The following is a 15,932-nucleotide window of genomic DNA, read 5'->3' on the forward strand; positions in this document are numbered from 1 at the left end:
TTAATCTCATCAGCCATAAATTAGAGGTTAAAATACCAGATTATTTATCACTCACCGTATGATTGATTTCCAATGAAAAGTTGTTTTGGAGTTGTGCCAGTGTCATTTTATTATACAGCAGAAGTGGATCGTTTCTGTCTTCAGATTTTGTTGTTGCCTATCAAAGTTAATCATGAGATTAATCATTACTACATAAATTGAGTCAGTTCACAGGAATTTTGCTAAGTAGAAGTAAAAAGAAAAAAAATCTGGCTTAATACATTACTGTGAGACGTTTGCATAGCTGTGAAGCGTCTCTTGTATATACGCAGGAGCTAAGCCTTGGGAGAAGGGAGTCAAGGAAAGGTATTTGTAGAGTATAAGGTGGCCTGTGGTAGGAACACAGCATGTGTGTTCTGATCAGCATGTACGTGCTGTCTAACATATTCCTTCTGGAACCACTGTAGGATGGGAGGCATAACTCACTCAAGCTTCACATTAGTCTAGGCAATATGGTTTTGTACTGGTGTGGTGTTAAGAATGTGCATACATTAATACCTTAATGGAAAGACTGCATTAGGCCGTTTGTTACAGACAATAAAACTGCCTCGCTGCCAGAGAACTGTGTCTGCAGAGGTGCTTTATGAGGAGACTTTATCCCTGGAGTCTCTAGACAGGAAATGTCAGCAAGGAGGTCTCTGGGATTAGGGTACAGACAATGTAAATTAGGGAGAGGAAAAAAAAACACAGGACTCAGTAGTATTGTCTCCAAACTCCTCCCTTGGTCTCTGATTTCTGTCTTGAACATGTTTCTGTTGTTTTCCTCAAACAGCACTGTGTTCCTTGCCTGGATGCTTCTAATGTGCATTCCTGCATCCCTTGTAGTGTGGACGTAACTTGTGACAGCATCAGCACTCAGTCTACCCATACTTGAACTCCTTTTCACTTAGACTTTTTTTTTTAAGGCAAGGAGAGAACATGCAGGTACACAAGTGACTGTGGGGAAAGAGTGATCTTGTGACCCATGAAAGTAATTCATGGGAGAATCCGTATCACTACTGCCTGGAGTACTCCACTTGACTCAGTCAGGGGCAGGAACAGTAGTTCCCACCTATTTCAAGTCTTTTTCAAAAGTAAGTCATGCCAACTCTGATTTTATCTCTATCCTTAAAAAAATAAAAAATAAAATTATCTTTGTTTTCCTCTCTACTACTCTACACCCTAATGTATTGTGCAGTCAGTATTTTGTTCTGTTTTCTTCACCAGTTCCCAAGAGCACAATGCCTCCTCTACTCTAGTAACATTCCGGATGGTGCCATCTTTCTAGCTTTGATGAAAAGGTTAAAAAATGAGGCAGTAGCAACTTACCCACAGCTACCTGTACTCTTTACCAGCAGCAACTGCTGTAGAGAAATTTCAGTTGTGGCTTCCTTTCTTACTGCATTTCAAATGTTTCTCCAATTAATTCCTTTTCATTTAATAATTTTCTCTCTCCGATCTAAGCCCAGAAGTGTGTTTCTCAGTAAAATGTGAAATAAATCAAAATCATATAGCTTTAGTTTATATAAATGGGGTGGAAAGGTTTACCTCTGCCAAACACATGCCCTCACTTAAGCGCAACTAAAAAAAATTGCTGAAGCTATTGGCTTGTTTTACAGTAACCTTCAGCTTCAGGATCTTCTGAAATGTTTAATAATCACACGCCATGTTTTTGCTCGTGGATGCTTTAATTTGCTTTTCTCCATGCAGATTCAAATTCTAGTTATTTCTCCAAGGCATATTTTCTGGAGAACAGTGCTTGATTAAAAATGCACTTGAACCAATCGGTTTTGTGGAGAAGCTTGTGTAGGACAAACATTACTTTGTGTTGTGTGGCAGGCTAAAGGTTGGGAATCTACTGCTCTGATAATCAAACAGCCCATGTGAAGAAATGGACAAACAGAAAAGAGGCCCCGAAAGCATCTCCCAAAACACACTTTCTAAAACTGAACAGAAACCAAGCCTGTCTCTTTCTTTCTCCTTCTTCTCTTGAAGGGTTTCCTTGAATAGAGTAGGATAAAATATTTTGCTATTTGGAAAACAGCTAACTCAAATATTTTCCCTTGCTCATTAGAAGGCACATCTTATGTGTTCATTTTAGGTGTTCCAGGCCCCATATATTTTTGGTCAACATTTGGTCCCACAAAGTAGCAGGAGCAAGTAACTTAATAACTTGATTTACAGTTAGCTTTCTTAGGTATTAAGAAAGCTATTTAAAGAATACTTTAAAAATGTTTTCTTACATTAGCAATCTCCTTCTCCAGGTCCATAACTTTTTTCATTTCTTCAGAAATCTGGGTCTCATTGAAAGAAATATTTCTCTCTTGTAGGATTAGTTTAGCTACAGAAATCATGAAATCAACATAGGCAGAACATGCCTGCAGGAAAAAGATACAAATAATTTAAACTCCTCAAAGTATAGCACAAAACTCTTCAAAGTATAGCACATTTTGATTATCTTTAAGATTTCATCTTCTTTTTTATGAACTATCGTTCTTCATCTCTTTTTTGCGTAACTTTACAGTAACTTACTCTGATATACTGTTAGATCACAAATAGAAATTTGAAAAGCCCCTCATGGAAAATTGCTGTATGATTCGTAGCACTGCTCAAACCTAAACACTGTCAACTACTGCACTGTGTTTTCATTATTTAAAATGAGACATTTGTAGGTCCATATTTAAACTACCACCTGTGTTTTTTCTAGCTCACTTTAATTACAACTTCCAAAAATACTGCTTCCAAAGAGTAGTGTTCCCAGAAACGTAAAACCAAGAAAAATGTTGATGGACTGTGTAGGATCAGCATTGTGGGAAAATTGCTCCCAGAAGCAGTGTACCTCCTCCCTGCTGCACCCTAGAGCATTCAGCATATAGATTTTTGCTATATCTAAATTTGGTATAGGTAAATACACTATGGATATATCCTAATGAATATATTAAATTTAATATGTCTGAATTTAGCAAGGATTGGAATGGATATATACAAGTATATTCTCTTAAATGTTACACTATCAAATATCTATAAAGGTCTCAATATATTTTATGGAACTTAATTTTATTGTAATACCTCTTTGATAAGTCACACTCTTTTCTGTAAGCAGAAATGCTGGTTTCAATATACTTTTAAAATGCAAATAAAAATACATATTAAATTAGTTAATAATAAATATATGTTATGCAAAATATCTTAATCTACTAAAACAGTGATAGAAATATGATTAATAAGGCGCATAGCATCAACTTTATTAACAGAAGCATTTTGGTATGTTCAGCTCCTAAGGCAGTAGGATGCACCCTTTTTAATGAACGCTGCATTTATGCAGCCATTCTGATAACTGCCTTCCTTGCCACCCATCTCCTGTCAGCCTCCCCTGCCTGCCAACAGCGCTGTGCTATAACAGGCTGCGTGTGCTGGCAAACTCTGAGCAGCTCATGAAAAGTATTGACAACAGACTTCAAAAGAAAGGTGGCTCACAGCATCCTGGAGGACTGAACTCTCAGTGTTATTTTTAATTAAGACAGATTATTTTGTCAGACAGAAAGCCCATCAAACCACTGACAGCCACATTAAGTCACAAAAGAGAGTGCATACCAAGCCTTAAAATACCATTTCAAAATACCCAAATCTGTGTAAAATTTATGCAAAAAATGTAAACATTACCCCCAAACCAGCAAGTAAACAGGAATTTTCAGGTACCAATCAATGCACTTTATTTTTGGCCTAAGGATCATTGCATGGTCATGTAGCCGTCAAAGAACTGTCAGCTAATTTCAGACAGACTGTGTAAATATACTCAGATATTTAGTGGGAACTTAGATGTCAGAGTAACGCCTGTATGAGCACAGGATCCATGCATCTTACAGGAAAAAAAAATAAATCTGTTCCCAAACTCCACTTGCCACTTTGTGGTGTGAAGTCCTGACAAAGGCTGAGGTTAAAGTGCAGGAGGCAGGTACCTTGTTTAAGGTGCACAGCTCAAAGAGTAGAATGAGACAGCAGGAAACGGAGCCAAGCAGAGGTTATCAGCGTGCAAGGACTGAAGGGAGGAACAGCTCACAATTGAGGTACTCCAGCTTCAGGTTGGCAGGGACCTCAAAACATTATCAGGTCCAACCTTTCATGGGAAAAGGGAGCCTATATGAGATTATCTAGCACTATATTTGCATATAAAACCTCCAGTGACGGGGGTCCCTGGGGAGGCTGTTCCAGTCACTGACAGGTCTCCCTGTATCTGCTTGTTTCATGATTATTTCCTTCCAAGAGGTCCTAAAAAGTCAAGGAGCTGTTCCTCTTCTGACCTGCATAATCATATATGAATTGTGTGGAAAACTACTACTTTTCTTCCATGTGAATGTCCAGAGATTAAAAAATGAGACAAAGAGAATGTGAGATACAGGAAATGAGACAGGTTGAGGTTTTGGGGGCGTAGTGATGCTAGAGAAACATGCAGTTGTCTCATCCAGTGCAGAGACAATTGGTTAGTACCGGCAACTGGAGCTGAGATAAAAACACTTGGCTTCAGTGCAGCCAGAAAGGTCACACAAGGACACCAACATTAATAGCACAGTATTATAATACTAAAACTTCAGGACAGTTGTGATACTCCCTCCCATTCTTAGCCAACTTATTTCTATTTGTCCTTAATCTCATTCCTCTATACCCTGTTAATTTCCTTTCCTTTTAGCTCCTGGTCTCTTGTCTTCTGACACACTTACCCATGTTAGAGTTTCTCTCTCCAGTCTGTCACACATTCTCTTCCCACTTGTAGATCAGCCTTGTTTAAATTCTCATCATTATTACCTTTCTATTTCGGTTTCCTAGATGACTCTCAGGGGTAGCATTACAATCTCTTTGGGACTGTCCTGCTCTTTGAGGGACTCCAACCCAACTCTTGAGGGTACACCTGCCTTGAAAATAGAGGCTAAAGCTTCTAAAGCAGTCAGTGATCTGTCAGCTTCAGCTTACCTCTTTGTATGCACCAGTGCATTCATAGTAGTCACGAGAAGGCAGGCCGAGTCCAGGTTGATCAATCTGTAAAGTCAAATAAAAATTTAAAAGTGCGTAAGGACAAAACTTTATAGCATTGTACTGTTCTTTGGCCAGTTATAGGTTGCTGATGCTTCACTCTTGCAAAATGAACTTCTGGCCAAAGGAGAGTTTCTCTCCCATCCTGTTGCCCTTGTTTAATTCTTTTCACTCTCCTCTTTTTTTTTTTTTTGTCTTCACTCTTTTTCTGTTGCTGAACAATGCATGATATGTGTAATCCATGCTAAACGCTGGATGTAGAGAAAACAAAGCAGTCCCCAGACAAGCAAGAAAGTTACTCCACTTTGAAACTCTGATGTGCAAAGTAGTCAAGGATCTGTCCACCCATATACAAGAAAGATTACCTCGTCACTGCATCTGTAACAGATGTGTCTCAGGAGTAGCTGGTGAAGATTCAGCATACACAATCCTGTCTTCTCTGGACTTTCCATTTCCAGAGTTTCCATTTTTCATCTTACATTTACAGGCAGGACACTCTCAGCATGCTCCTTAAGCACATGTCCTCAGCCATTTTCCTATCTGTGCCAGCTGCCTGCAGGTCCTGTTACTACTTCGGCATCTGAATACCTTGTAAAAACACAATCCCCTTCTTTGTGGGCTCTCTGCCATTGGGACCATAGCCAGGTTCTCAGTGACAGAGCTTTCTGCCAGAATTACATGGAAGGAAAGTCATGCTTACTTATTTCCTTGCATGCATTTATAAGTAGATCATGTCTGTCTTCTGTCCAGCGTACATATAACCTGTGTGTGTATCTACACATGTCTCAATTCTCCTCACCTCACTAACAGTGTATGAGTGCACAGAATAAAGATTATTAATCCTGGGAATGGACAATGAATGCACTGTCAGACTGATAATGGAAGTTTAAAAACTACAGAGATTCACAAACTTACCTACAACTGACCGGTAAACTTCAAATCAATAACATTGCTCCTGGCCAACATTTATGGCTGTGCTTTCTGGTTCTTTTGCTACACTTATATGATCAGCAAGGCTGTGCCACCCAGGTAGACTTACGTGAATGATATGTGTTGTGGAATTTTTATCATCCGTGCCAACAAAAAAATTAATAAGGACTTTTTTCCCATATCTGGAGTTCAGCTCTGCAATAGCTGTCTCAGCTGTCCAAGCAGCACCTAGGCAAATGGAAGGTGTACTCAGTCTCTATTTTGGGTAAACAATGAAAAGTACAATCACTTAGAAATTCTAATGGAGAAGGAAATAAACACTGATTATCTTACCATAGGAAGACTCCCAGTTATTTGTTGCTACAGGCCAGTCAGATATATTCGGCAGCAGTTTGATTAAAGGCATTCCACCCCTGCTATCAATGGTAGCTTTTGGAAAAAATAAAATGAATTAGCATGGTATTTTAAAACATACCAATGGTATAGTATTATAATGTGTTCAGAATTCTGAACCCGAGATATTTTTTCTCCATCACCACAATAGGATTATGTTCTGATGTATGACTCTTCTTTAACTTTTAAATTTTTTAAATATGTTTCAGCCATGACTGCAAAACAACTTATGCAAATCTCTGGGAAGATGACATTTAAAAAATGTTATTTTGACTCTGCAAAGAGCTTGAAATAATAGCTTTAAAAATATTAATAATTTTATGGAAACTATAAAAACAAATTACTAGCACTGCTGTTTTATTGCTCCTCATTCTAGCAACAGCATTTAGCTCAAATTATTGAAATAAATTATCTCTGTATCTTTAAAGAAACATGATATACTGGCTATTTTCCACCTCATCTCTGGTAATTTCTACAAAATAATTAATATTTAACTGAAAGGATTTGAGTTTAAATAACTGCAGCAAACTGGTAACTCAGGAGTAATGTAATAGCACCTAAAATACCAAAGTAAGTAAAATAGGAGGTACAGTACTAGTTTTACTATTGATGTTCTTATTTAACCCTCTAAAACTGGTATATTTTAGTTCTCACCAAGAATTTCTGAAAAATTCTGCTCAGATACTTTATGTATATAGCTATAACTGACTTTGAAAGATAGGTTTCTTGGATATCATTCTTTAGATTACATTTATTTATCCTATATGCACTAAATTCAGGAGGAACTTACTTTCATTTATGCACGAACTGTACAGAGTTTTTGCCTTCTGCACTGCTGTTATATCATTACTTTTTGGTGTGTCGAGGACATCTGAAACACACAGCACATACATCTTAATATCTGATCTTTCTGGGAAAGATAACTGAAGGAACCACAGATGACACCATCCTGAGCACCAGAGGATGGAGGATCGGTGCTTTCATTCCATCTCAAATTCCAGGGAAGCTTTGCTATTTGAAAAATAGGGGGAAAAGCTCTGGAGATAACATGCCTTGAAATTATGTCAGCCTGTGATAACGTGTTGAGCATAAAGGTGTCAAGTAGATATTCTGTAGATCATCCCCTGTAAAACAGAAATGCCTTGACCTTTCAGTGATAGTTTTTAGACGACCAACCTGTTTGGTGAAGAGAACTGCTGTTGGGGCCTTAAGTGTATCAACAGGCTCTAAGTGCACTGACCAGCAGCCCGAAAGGCTCATAGCATCAATGGTGGGTTGATCTGTTGGCTGAACCTGGTCGTTGTCATTGGACCTGCTCTTCCCTTCTGGTCTGGGTCCTGTGGGACTCTGCTTCCTTTCTATGAGGCCTCTGTCCCTGCCTGACTTGCCTTCCCCTGTGGGGCAGCCCACTCTTGCCACTCCTTTAAAACTGCTTTGTTCCACAGGAACCGAAGCCTCGGGAAGACCATGACATTCACAAATTGCAAGCCTGGCAAAAATAAAAGCTATGCAAGTAGAGAAAGGATTTTAAGTCCAAAGAGTAGTTGGAAGAATCTTTCATGAGTATCAACTCAGTTATTTCTGCGACTTACTTTTGTCTGTAAAAGGTGACTGGATAATTTGACGGTATTGCAGTTTGTGGAAAATGAAGTATTTGTAAGTTTATGATGTGATTCTTTATAAATGCTTGCCTGCTATTTAGGATGTAGCTGATGGAATACAGATATGCAGGACAGGGCTGCCAGAGAGCAATTTCCAGCATTTCAGCTGACTTGGGTACAGGCAGACCTCCTTCTTTGTCACCTAGCTTTGCTGCTATTGTTAGTTCATGGGGATAATGATACAGATTTCAGTTATAATACGCAGATGAGCACACAGAGTTCAGATATCAGAAAGGTCAGGTCTATTCAACTCTGTTCCAGTGTCAGACACAACAGCATGACTTCCAAAGCATTCTCCAAGCAAACAGTTTGTGGTGGTTTTATCCTGAATTGAACGTAAAGAAACTGAAATATTTAGTAGTATTTTAAGCTTTGCTAGATAACCACATCTTCTTAGGATTACATGTAAGCCAAAGAAGAAACTTTATATAGTCCACAAACATAAACCCTACTGACCTTTTAAAACAACTTCTAGTTCATCTCTTAAAATGTCAAAGTTACTATAACGGGAGCTGGTTTCTGGAATGACGTTCTTCTTAAGCCATCCTCCACAGGCATATTGGTAAAAATCATTACAAGGCTCTGCAGTCGTGTCCATGTTCTCAATGATTCGGGCAGCTGTAATATAAGACAAATCAAGGCGTGAAGACTTTTTAGACAAAAGCAGTGAATACATATCTTTTTTTTTTATCTCTGAAGAGGAAAATAACAAGTAGTTTTCCTTTAGTTTAGAATAGGCTCATGTCTACTATAATGCTCTAGACCAAGCAAAGTATTAGTCAGTAAACAAAAAATTACTATTCTTTTACTGCCCGTAACACATGTACATTTCTATTGCCTGTGTTTACTGGTGGGTAAACTGACTCTAATCTTGCTACTTATCGAGAGTGGTTACTTGGTTATAAGATGTTAAATTTACTGTCTTATACTTCTTTGTATTGAAATGTGGTGAAAAGAAAAATTAAAAGCACAAGACATATAGGTTAAGTTTCCAGTGTGGTGTAACTTCAGTAATTAGGTGTGATGCAGGCTTAGCTGAATCTAATCTATTTCAATAATATAATGATATTTTTTTCTTCACTGTTTAAATTCTTGTCAGCAAAGTTTTCCTATTAATGATTTGCTGAATCAACATCTGATTTTCTAGACCTATTCCACAGTTTTTCTAGAACTGACACTGTTTCTTGATGTCCCTCTTGACCCTATTAAAGTGGCTGGTCAAAGACTAACTGGTCAGTGACTGATTGTGACACAGGATTCCCTTTTTAAGCCTGCCTTTCTTGATGACAGTTTCCCAGCTGCTGTTCATAAACTTACTGCACTTTTTCTTTTTTGTCTACTTATTCCACCTAGCTTGTTTTCACCGCTAGTATGCTAGCACTAAGGGAAGGAGAGATGATAGGAGTCAAGCAACAGCTAGTGAGACATCGGATTTGCCAAAATACTGCATATCCTTCCCGTTTTTCAGACATTATTTTTAGTAAATGGTGAGGCTTGTGATTATAAGTGTTCATTCCTCCCACATGGGTGAGTCAAATATTTATAGTTATTTCTCCAGTATTTTCAATATTTTCCTTGTCTCTTATGCCGGTGGAAACAAGAGGTGTAGGCAGCCTGTAGTATTTATATTACTGGCTTTTATTTTTCCCACCTGCTTTTCTTGGGATCTTCAGCTGGCTAAAGAAAGTTACATTTGAAGCCAACATCTGATGTAATTTTGTTATCAATGAAGCCTTGAAGCATATGCTTGGTGTCGACATGTGAATTGCCCCTTTGAAGGGGAAGTGGGACCACTTATGTTGGACAGAATCCTAAACATGCTCTAAGTTATTTATGAGTTGATACTTGTACCCAGGGGAGATTTCTGATAAGTTCAAGGCTGTACATTGAGACATTTTTGCCCTGTAAATGGTTAAGTGTGAGACTGATGAATATTTTGTTTTTTAAAGTTAATACACAGTACACTTTTCCTTCATCCTCAGTATTGCTTTGATGAACCAGTGTTTGGGTTGATTCCCATTCTCACTTCTTTATTTGACTTCCTAACTGTGACTGAATAATGTAGAGCCTTCTCAATTACTTTTAATGATTAATTTTATTGTAGTACTCATGACTGCCAGTTGTTGCTTTAACAGCTTACAAATAAAGTAATAAAAGCTGGCATAACAACCAGTGACCTGGGGAGGATATGGGAGAAACACTATGTGCTTATCTAGGTGAAATTTATATGAGAGATAAGAATTCCCTATTCCCATCATTCTGTGCTGTTTGAGCTCAGGAAGGTTAGCAGAGTTTGTCAGCATATTCAAAAAATGTTCAGATATACAAATTACAAGGTAACTTTAAATGCCACACTGCAATAGATCTCACAAACTTTGATAACGTTATCATGCAGTTACTCATATTCCACTCTGTATATAACCAATTGAATTTTCATTGCATTTTTTCTTCTGGTCATTTATTTGAAGCTCCTCTATTAAATGTACTATAAATTCTGTCAGTATCTCCACTTTATCCTTTTTCAGTAGCTTGTTCCTATTGCAAAATTTTGAAATACATCGGGGAAAAAAATCACAGTATTGGCCAATTCTGGTGTAAGGCATTACCATTTCACTTAATGCCTATACCTAATTGTATTTCCTGAAGGTTAATACTTCCTGCTTTCTATGTGTATTTAACTTGGCTGTCTGTTATCCTACATGGTCTGGAAGGAGATCCCAAATTAAACGTGGAACAGAATCCTGATTTGAACTAGCATTACAGTTATGGATTCATCCCAGTAAGATTTAGGAGCAAAAAACACAGTTTATTTCTCTTGTTTAAGGAGGTTTTTTTTTTTTTTTTTTTAACTATAGTTGATTAATTTTGTTATTAAATGATACAGTTCTGAAAAACTTTTTGAACTCTGTTTTGAATTCTTTGAGCACTGAAAGCTTGAGCAGCCGCTAGCTAACCATTCTGGACCCGTGGTTCGCAGCATTCTGATTCTGGAGCCAAGAATTCACTCATTCTAGTGACCACCTAACTGAATTGGTCTTTTCTGTGAGTAATTCCTTATCAACACTCCCATTTAAAGAATTTAATGATCATATAGGTTTAGAGGAGGCCCAGCACTTCTATATCAACTTCTGCCTTAAATGAATTATACCATGGTGGGACAGGGAAATCCTGGCTCAGTTAAATAATCTAACACTTTAAAATTCAAGCTGGTCACTCCAAACTTTGCTTAGAGCTATGCATTCAAAATAATTTACACTCAGATGCAGTATTCGGAGCTGAATTACAGTTCTGTAATGGCTAACACATCTGAACATCATGTGGGGGCCTCCTTGTCCTAACTGCTTCCTTTGTTGTAAGCAAAACAAAGACATCATTGCTACAACAGTGTAATAGACCAGACAGATTTTTAGGTGCTTCTGGTAATTGACCCTTGCTAGGCAGAAACACATCCTAATGCTGCAGATTATGATATGGTCAGAAGCATTCTATTTTGGCGTCATTGCTTTTGCATCTGTTTTTATCTTATTTTAGGTATAGCCCCACAGCTAAAACTTAAGTATATAGATTATAACTCATTAGATACACTGGTTGCCTCCCCAGAATCCTGAAGTAATCCTTAGCAGCATTCCTTGGAGAGTCTGTTTCTACCTCTTGAACTAGCCTGACCCCAATGACTTTATAAGATCTGACAAATCACATCACAGGATTTTACATCTGTAGAAGAAATATGCTAAGAAAAAAATTTGGGTTAGCAGATCTCATGCCTCAATGTGCCATATTTGACTGCAGTTAGCTGGGAAAATTATGTGGTTATATATATATATATAAGTACATAAATGTGTATAAAGGGTATATATTTTCATCCTTACCTGATTTTATACAGTCTGATGTCTTGCAAATCCCATCTAAAAAAGGATATAATCATACTTTTAATTTCTACTGAATGTCAATGTAATAAAAGCTTCTGTAATTTTTACTTCCATGGACAGTCACCTTAGAAATTGCATTTAACTGCAGTGTACAGTAAGATAAAGGACACCATATATTCAGAAAGTGAATATTTATAGGATCAGGTTCTAAAAATACCATTACCTTCATCCCTTTAGGGTCACTCAGTGCTAGTCACCCATCATGCAGAATTTTTGTAGAAAGAAGAAAATACTCTATCAATCAATCAGAGATGGTAAAAATACTATTTTTACAAAGAAAAAAAAAAAAGAAAAAAGAATAAGTTTGGAGGAAAGATAGAACACATGCTGAAGAGAGTTGCAAAGTCAGTTTATATTTAGCAACTCCCAACAAAGACAAAAACATTTTGAAGGAATTATACAAAAATTCTGAGACATTCACTCTGAAGCCTTTTAAACAAAACAAAAGGTTCCAGAACATAAAGATACTTCCTTCTGAGACTTCAGAAATACAACATTTTTTGTTTTTCATTTCAAAATGGCATTTTGCCATTCCATAATCAGATGATACTATAATAAAAGGTTCAAATTAAAATTATTAAGTACTTTAAAATGAAACAAAGCAATTCATTAGTGCTGTAATGAAACATTTTAATTTGACACAAAAAGGAATTCTGAGCTTCCTTGCATTGTCTTTTCCAAAAATTATCAGAATACTTCTGCCTGAACTATTTTCAAATATTTTGGTATGACTAGTGAATCACAAAACCTTTTTATATGACTATACACATTAAGAATTTTTGCAGCAATAGCTTGCGAAAGGAAAAAAAATAGATTTTTGTACATATACAGGAATATAGAGGAACCATTGTAGTTTGGTTTTCTTCAGAAGCATTGTATTTTGTATTTTTCTGCTTACTGAAGCATTAATTACAAACAGAAATATTGCTAGGACAGAACAAGCAGATGGTTTGTGTTTACCACAACTTTGCATGAACAAATTAACTTACAGAGTCCTAGTTGGAAAAACAGCAATTTTGTGTCAGTGCCCAGCAATAATGAGTGGGGATGCAGCTTTACATTTCATGTAATTGTGTCATATGGTTAATCACATATGTATGAGATACAATTATGGTGTAGCTGTTATTAATCATTTAATTTTATACAGTGGGCAAGGTACAGTCTTCCACTACCAGGCAAATACTTCTAAGCTGACCATTTAACATTTTTTCTTAATGTTTTCTGTCTAGCAGTTATATATACCATGCAACGTAGGCTTTCCTAATACAACATTTTAATATATTGAATATTCAGTATTTTTTACAATATGAACAGCTGAATTCTATCTGATAAAGCACTTTGCATAATTTCTTAAAATACTTTTACATTAGTATGTATTTGTACATTGAAAGACACTTTAAGTGTACTCACCATCATAAGTTGCATACAGAACTATCATTGTGATTGCTACAATAGCTAGCAGGATCACTACAACAGTTAGCCCTATTTCCAGGCCACTCCATCGCAGTTTCTTCTTTGGTTTTGGAGTATTCATTTCAGTTATATCCATCTGGCTTTCTGACTTGCCCATAACCTAGTGTCTGAAAAGGAAAAAGGAAAATTCTCTGGAGGACTTATGCTGAATCATAGGTCTTGAAATTGGCTCCTCAACTGCACAGTAACAAAGATGTTTCCTGGGTGAATTTTCACACTTGCACAGAGCTTATTTGTAACATTTCTAGTAAGTCATGAAATTAAAAATGACATCCTTTTGTCATACACAAACACACACACACACACACGGTACGTACCATGTACTACTTGTCATTAATGGAGAACAGAAGAGTGGTGCTCCTTCACGTGAAGAGGCCACCAAACAGAGAGGGAAGGCCAACAAACCAAACCCTATTTTTGAACCTTACCCACGTAGTTTAATCTTGTATGATGGTACAGGAGTTCACAAGCAAGCAAAAGCAAGTCTCCCTGCTTGAATAAAAATTAACTTAATCTGCCAATTACTTATCTGCTGCCAAAGGTCAAAATATGCCATTGTGCTTCGCTGTCATCTTTTAAAATATAGTGTAAGCAATTCTTGACTACAGCTTTACAGCTGTCACTAAAAATAGCGAAAAATAAAAAAATAAATACTCAGGCTCTGCTGGGAGCTTGTCACTCTCACACTGAAGATAATGACTCTTTACAGTGATCTTTAAAGAAGTGCAACCAAGTCCTCTCGTTTGAGGTTAGAACACTGTAAGTTAGAAGTAACTGCGGTACGTACATGCAAAACCGGTGGGAGTGTGACCAGACTCATCCTCACTCGTGGAATGTGTATGCAGCCGTAGCTTTTAAGATTGCATTTCTGTCGCTCTTTAAGATCACCTGGCTACCTTTTGCAGCACTGCTGTTGTATAATTCTTTGCTCCCTCTCTTCGTGTACTCCCATTTGCTTAGGGCCAGGTCATTTTCTTTGCTGGCAGAGATTCGTATTGCTATACATACAGCAATGCTGCTCTTGTCTGTATCTCACGATGAAAACTTGACAGCTTCTATTTGCAGCATTTCCTGGAGATCCTCTTGTATTCCTCACACCCTTTTCCTCCCACTCTTTGTAAGCAGCAGTAACAGCAGTAAGGGAACCCCTCTCAGCTTCTGCATCCATCCAAGCCCAAGACTTGTACTTCAATTATTTGAAGCTGTTTCAAGTTGTGCATTGCTGGCTTGAATTCATCTTTGTCTCTTCAAGCTGCTACAGTCTTTCAGATATCCAGTCTTTTCTTCTCAGCACCTTCTGTTTCTATCTGATTTCTGTTCCTCGGTTTCAAAGATCTCTTCCTCCCTTTTCATGCCCACCTCACAAGCTAGCTCCTCCTCTGCAATAACGTGTCACTAAAGTGTGTATGCTTATGAATAAATCAAAAATATTAAATAATTCAGTATCATGGACCTAAGTAAACAGAGACTTTGTGTTCCACGTGTTTATGCAATACCTGGTTCAGTGGATCCTTGGACACTATCACTCTAACACTGTTTATCTAAATGAACGAGAAAACATTTTATTGGAGTGTCTCATCCCCACCTCTGTCACTACTGCCTGGTGACATCAAGATGCGGGAAGTGACCAGCAGTGCCAGGATCAGGGGTCTTCTGTAGCTCTGGAGGCTGGCGTCCCGCAAGGTCTGCCCTGCCTCTGCCTTTCCACATCTATAGGCACTATTTCAGCCACTTCCACTTTCCTCATGGGCTTCTATTTTTCTCTGAAGAGTAGGTTTTTGGCCAAATCAGCAAATGGTTTCTTGAGACATAGGATTGAAATCCCCCAGAACCGTGCACAAGTGAGAGCTATGCACAGAAACTTGCCCTTCATTAACTGTGAGCTAGAAATTTGTAGGTAATGTAAAAACACGTTAACCGTGATACCCTTCTCACTTTGATCATATAAAGCAGCAGAAAATGTTATTTCTATTGACTGAGGGCTGACTGGTTCCCAGAACCCTCTGAATACTTGGAGCCTAATGTAAGAAGTGATGTTTGCCTTCTGCCTCTGAAAGTGTCTTTAAAGCGCTGAAAACACGGTTTATTAGGGCAGCAAGAACTCCTGTACCTTTCATGTGCTAATATGTTCCTTGCAGTCAGCTAAGTTTTTCCAAGTGAGCTAATCTTTCTGTTCCTGCAGGAGTGTTCCTCATGGTTAAAGGCATCCCACTGACTCAGTTTTACCTCTGGTTATTTAGAGAACTTATCCCGTCTGCATCAGGGACCACCAGGTAAAAGCTTCTTTCTGCGCTAATTGCAAGCGCAGCAAAAGTGTAGGAATAATTTAAGCAGATCGAAGGTTAGGTATTATGGTTTTCTTACATTTCCCTTAGTGCTCCTGTGATTCCCTCTACCAGCTAAGGCTTAGATACAAGAGACAGCCGAAATTACTCTGGTCTAGGTGGCACGGGGGATTAATTAGCCATCTTTTCCTTTGGGGACGCGCACGTTTGAAGCT

The 15,932-nt window shown here is 37.8% G+C and overlaps 1 protein-coding gene and 1 long non-coding RNA gene across 5 annotated transcripts in view; one reads left to right on the plus strand and one right to left on the minus strand.

Annotated features, from left to right (window-relative positions):
* LOC309881619 overlaps window positions 1–15,932 on the plus strand; it is a 51,607-nt gene that overhangs the window by 25,990 nt on the left and 9,685 nt on the right. The gene's annotated exons all lie outside the window — the stretch shown is intronic.
* MME (membrane metalloendopeptidase) overlaps window positions 1–15,932 on the minus strand; it is a 38,263-nt gene that overhangs the window by 21,195 nt on the left and 1,136 nt on the right. For 2 of the 4 annotated variants that reach the window (XM_082767774.1, XM_082767772.1), the window contains exons 2-10: window positions 13,370–13,539; window positions 11,900–11,935; window positions 8,487–8,648; window positions 7,160–7,240; window positions 6,310–6,405; window positions 6,086–6,204; window positions 4,987–5,052; window positions 2,262–2,396; window positions 56–157 (exon numbers count right to left, since the gene is read on the minus strand). In XM_082767774.1, the coding sequence (XP_082623900.1) occupies window positions 56–157; window positions 2,262–2,396; window positions 4,987–5,052; window positions 6,086–6,204; window positions 6,310–6,405; window positions 7,160–7,240; window positions 8,487–8,648; window positions 11,900–11,935; window positions 13,370–13,529 (957 nt within the window). In that variant the 5' untranslated portion in view covers window positions 13,530–13,539. Of the gene's footprint in view, window positions 1–55; window positions 158–2,261; window positions 2,397–4,986; window positions 5,053–6,085; window positions 6,205–6,309; window positions 6,406–7,159; window positions 7,241–8,486; window positions 8,649–11,899; window positions 11,936–13,369; window positions 13,540–13,749; window positions 13,906–14,219; window positions 14,905–15,932 lie in introns of those variants that run through there. The other 2 variants (XM_082767775.1, XM_082767773.1) reach the window with 2 other exon arrangements.

The sequence above is a fragment of the Aythya marila genome, assembly GCF_965140915.1.
Source record: "Aythya marila genome assembly, chromosome: 9".
Taxonomy (NCBI): domain Eukaryota; kingdom Metazoa; phylum Chordata; class Aves; order Anseriformes; family Anatidae; genus Aythya; species Aythya marila.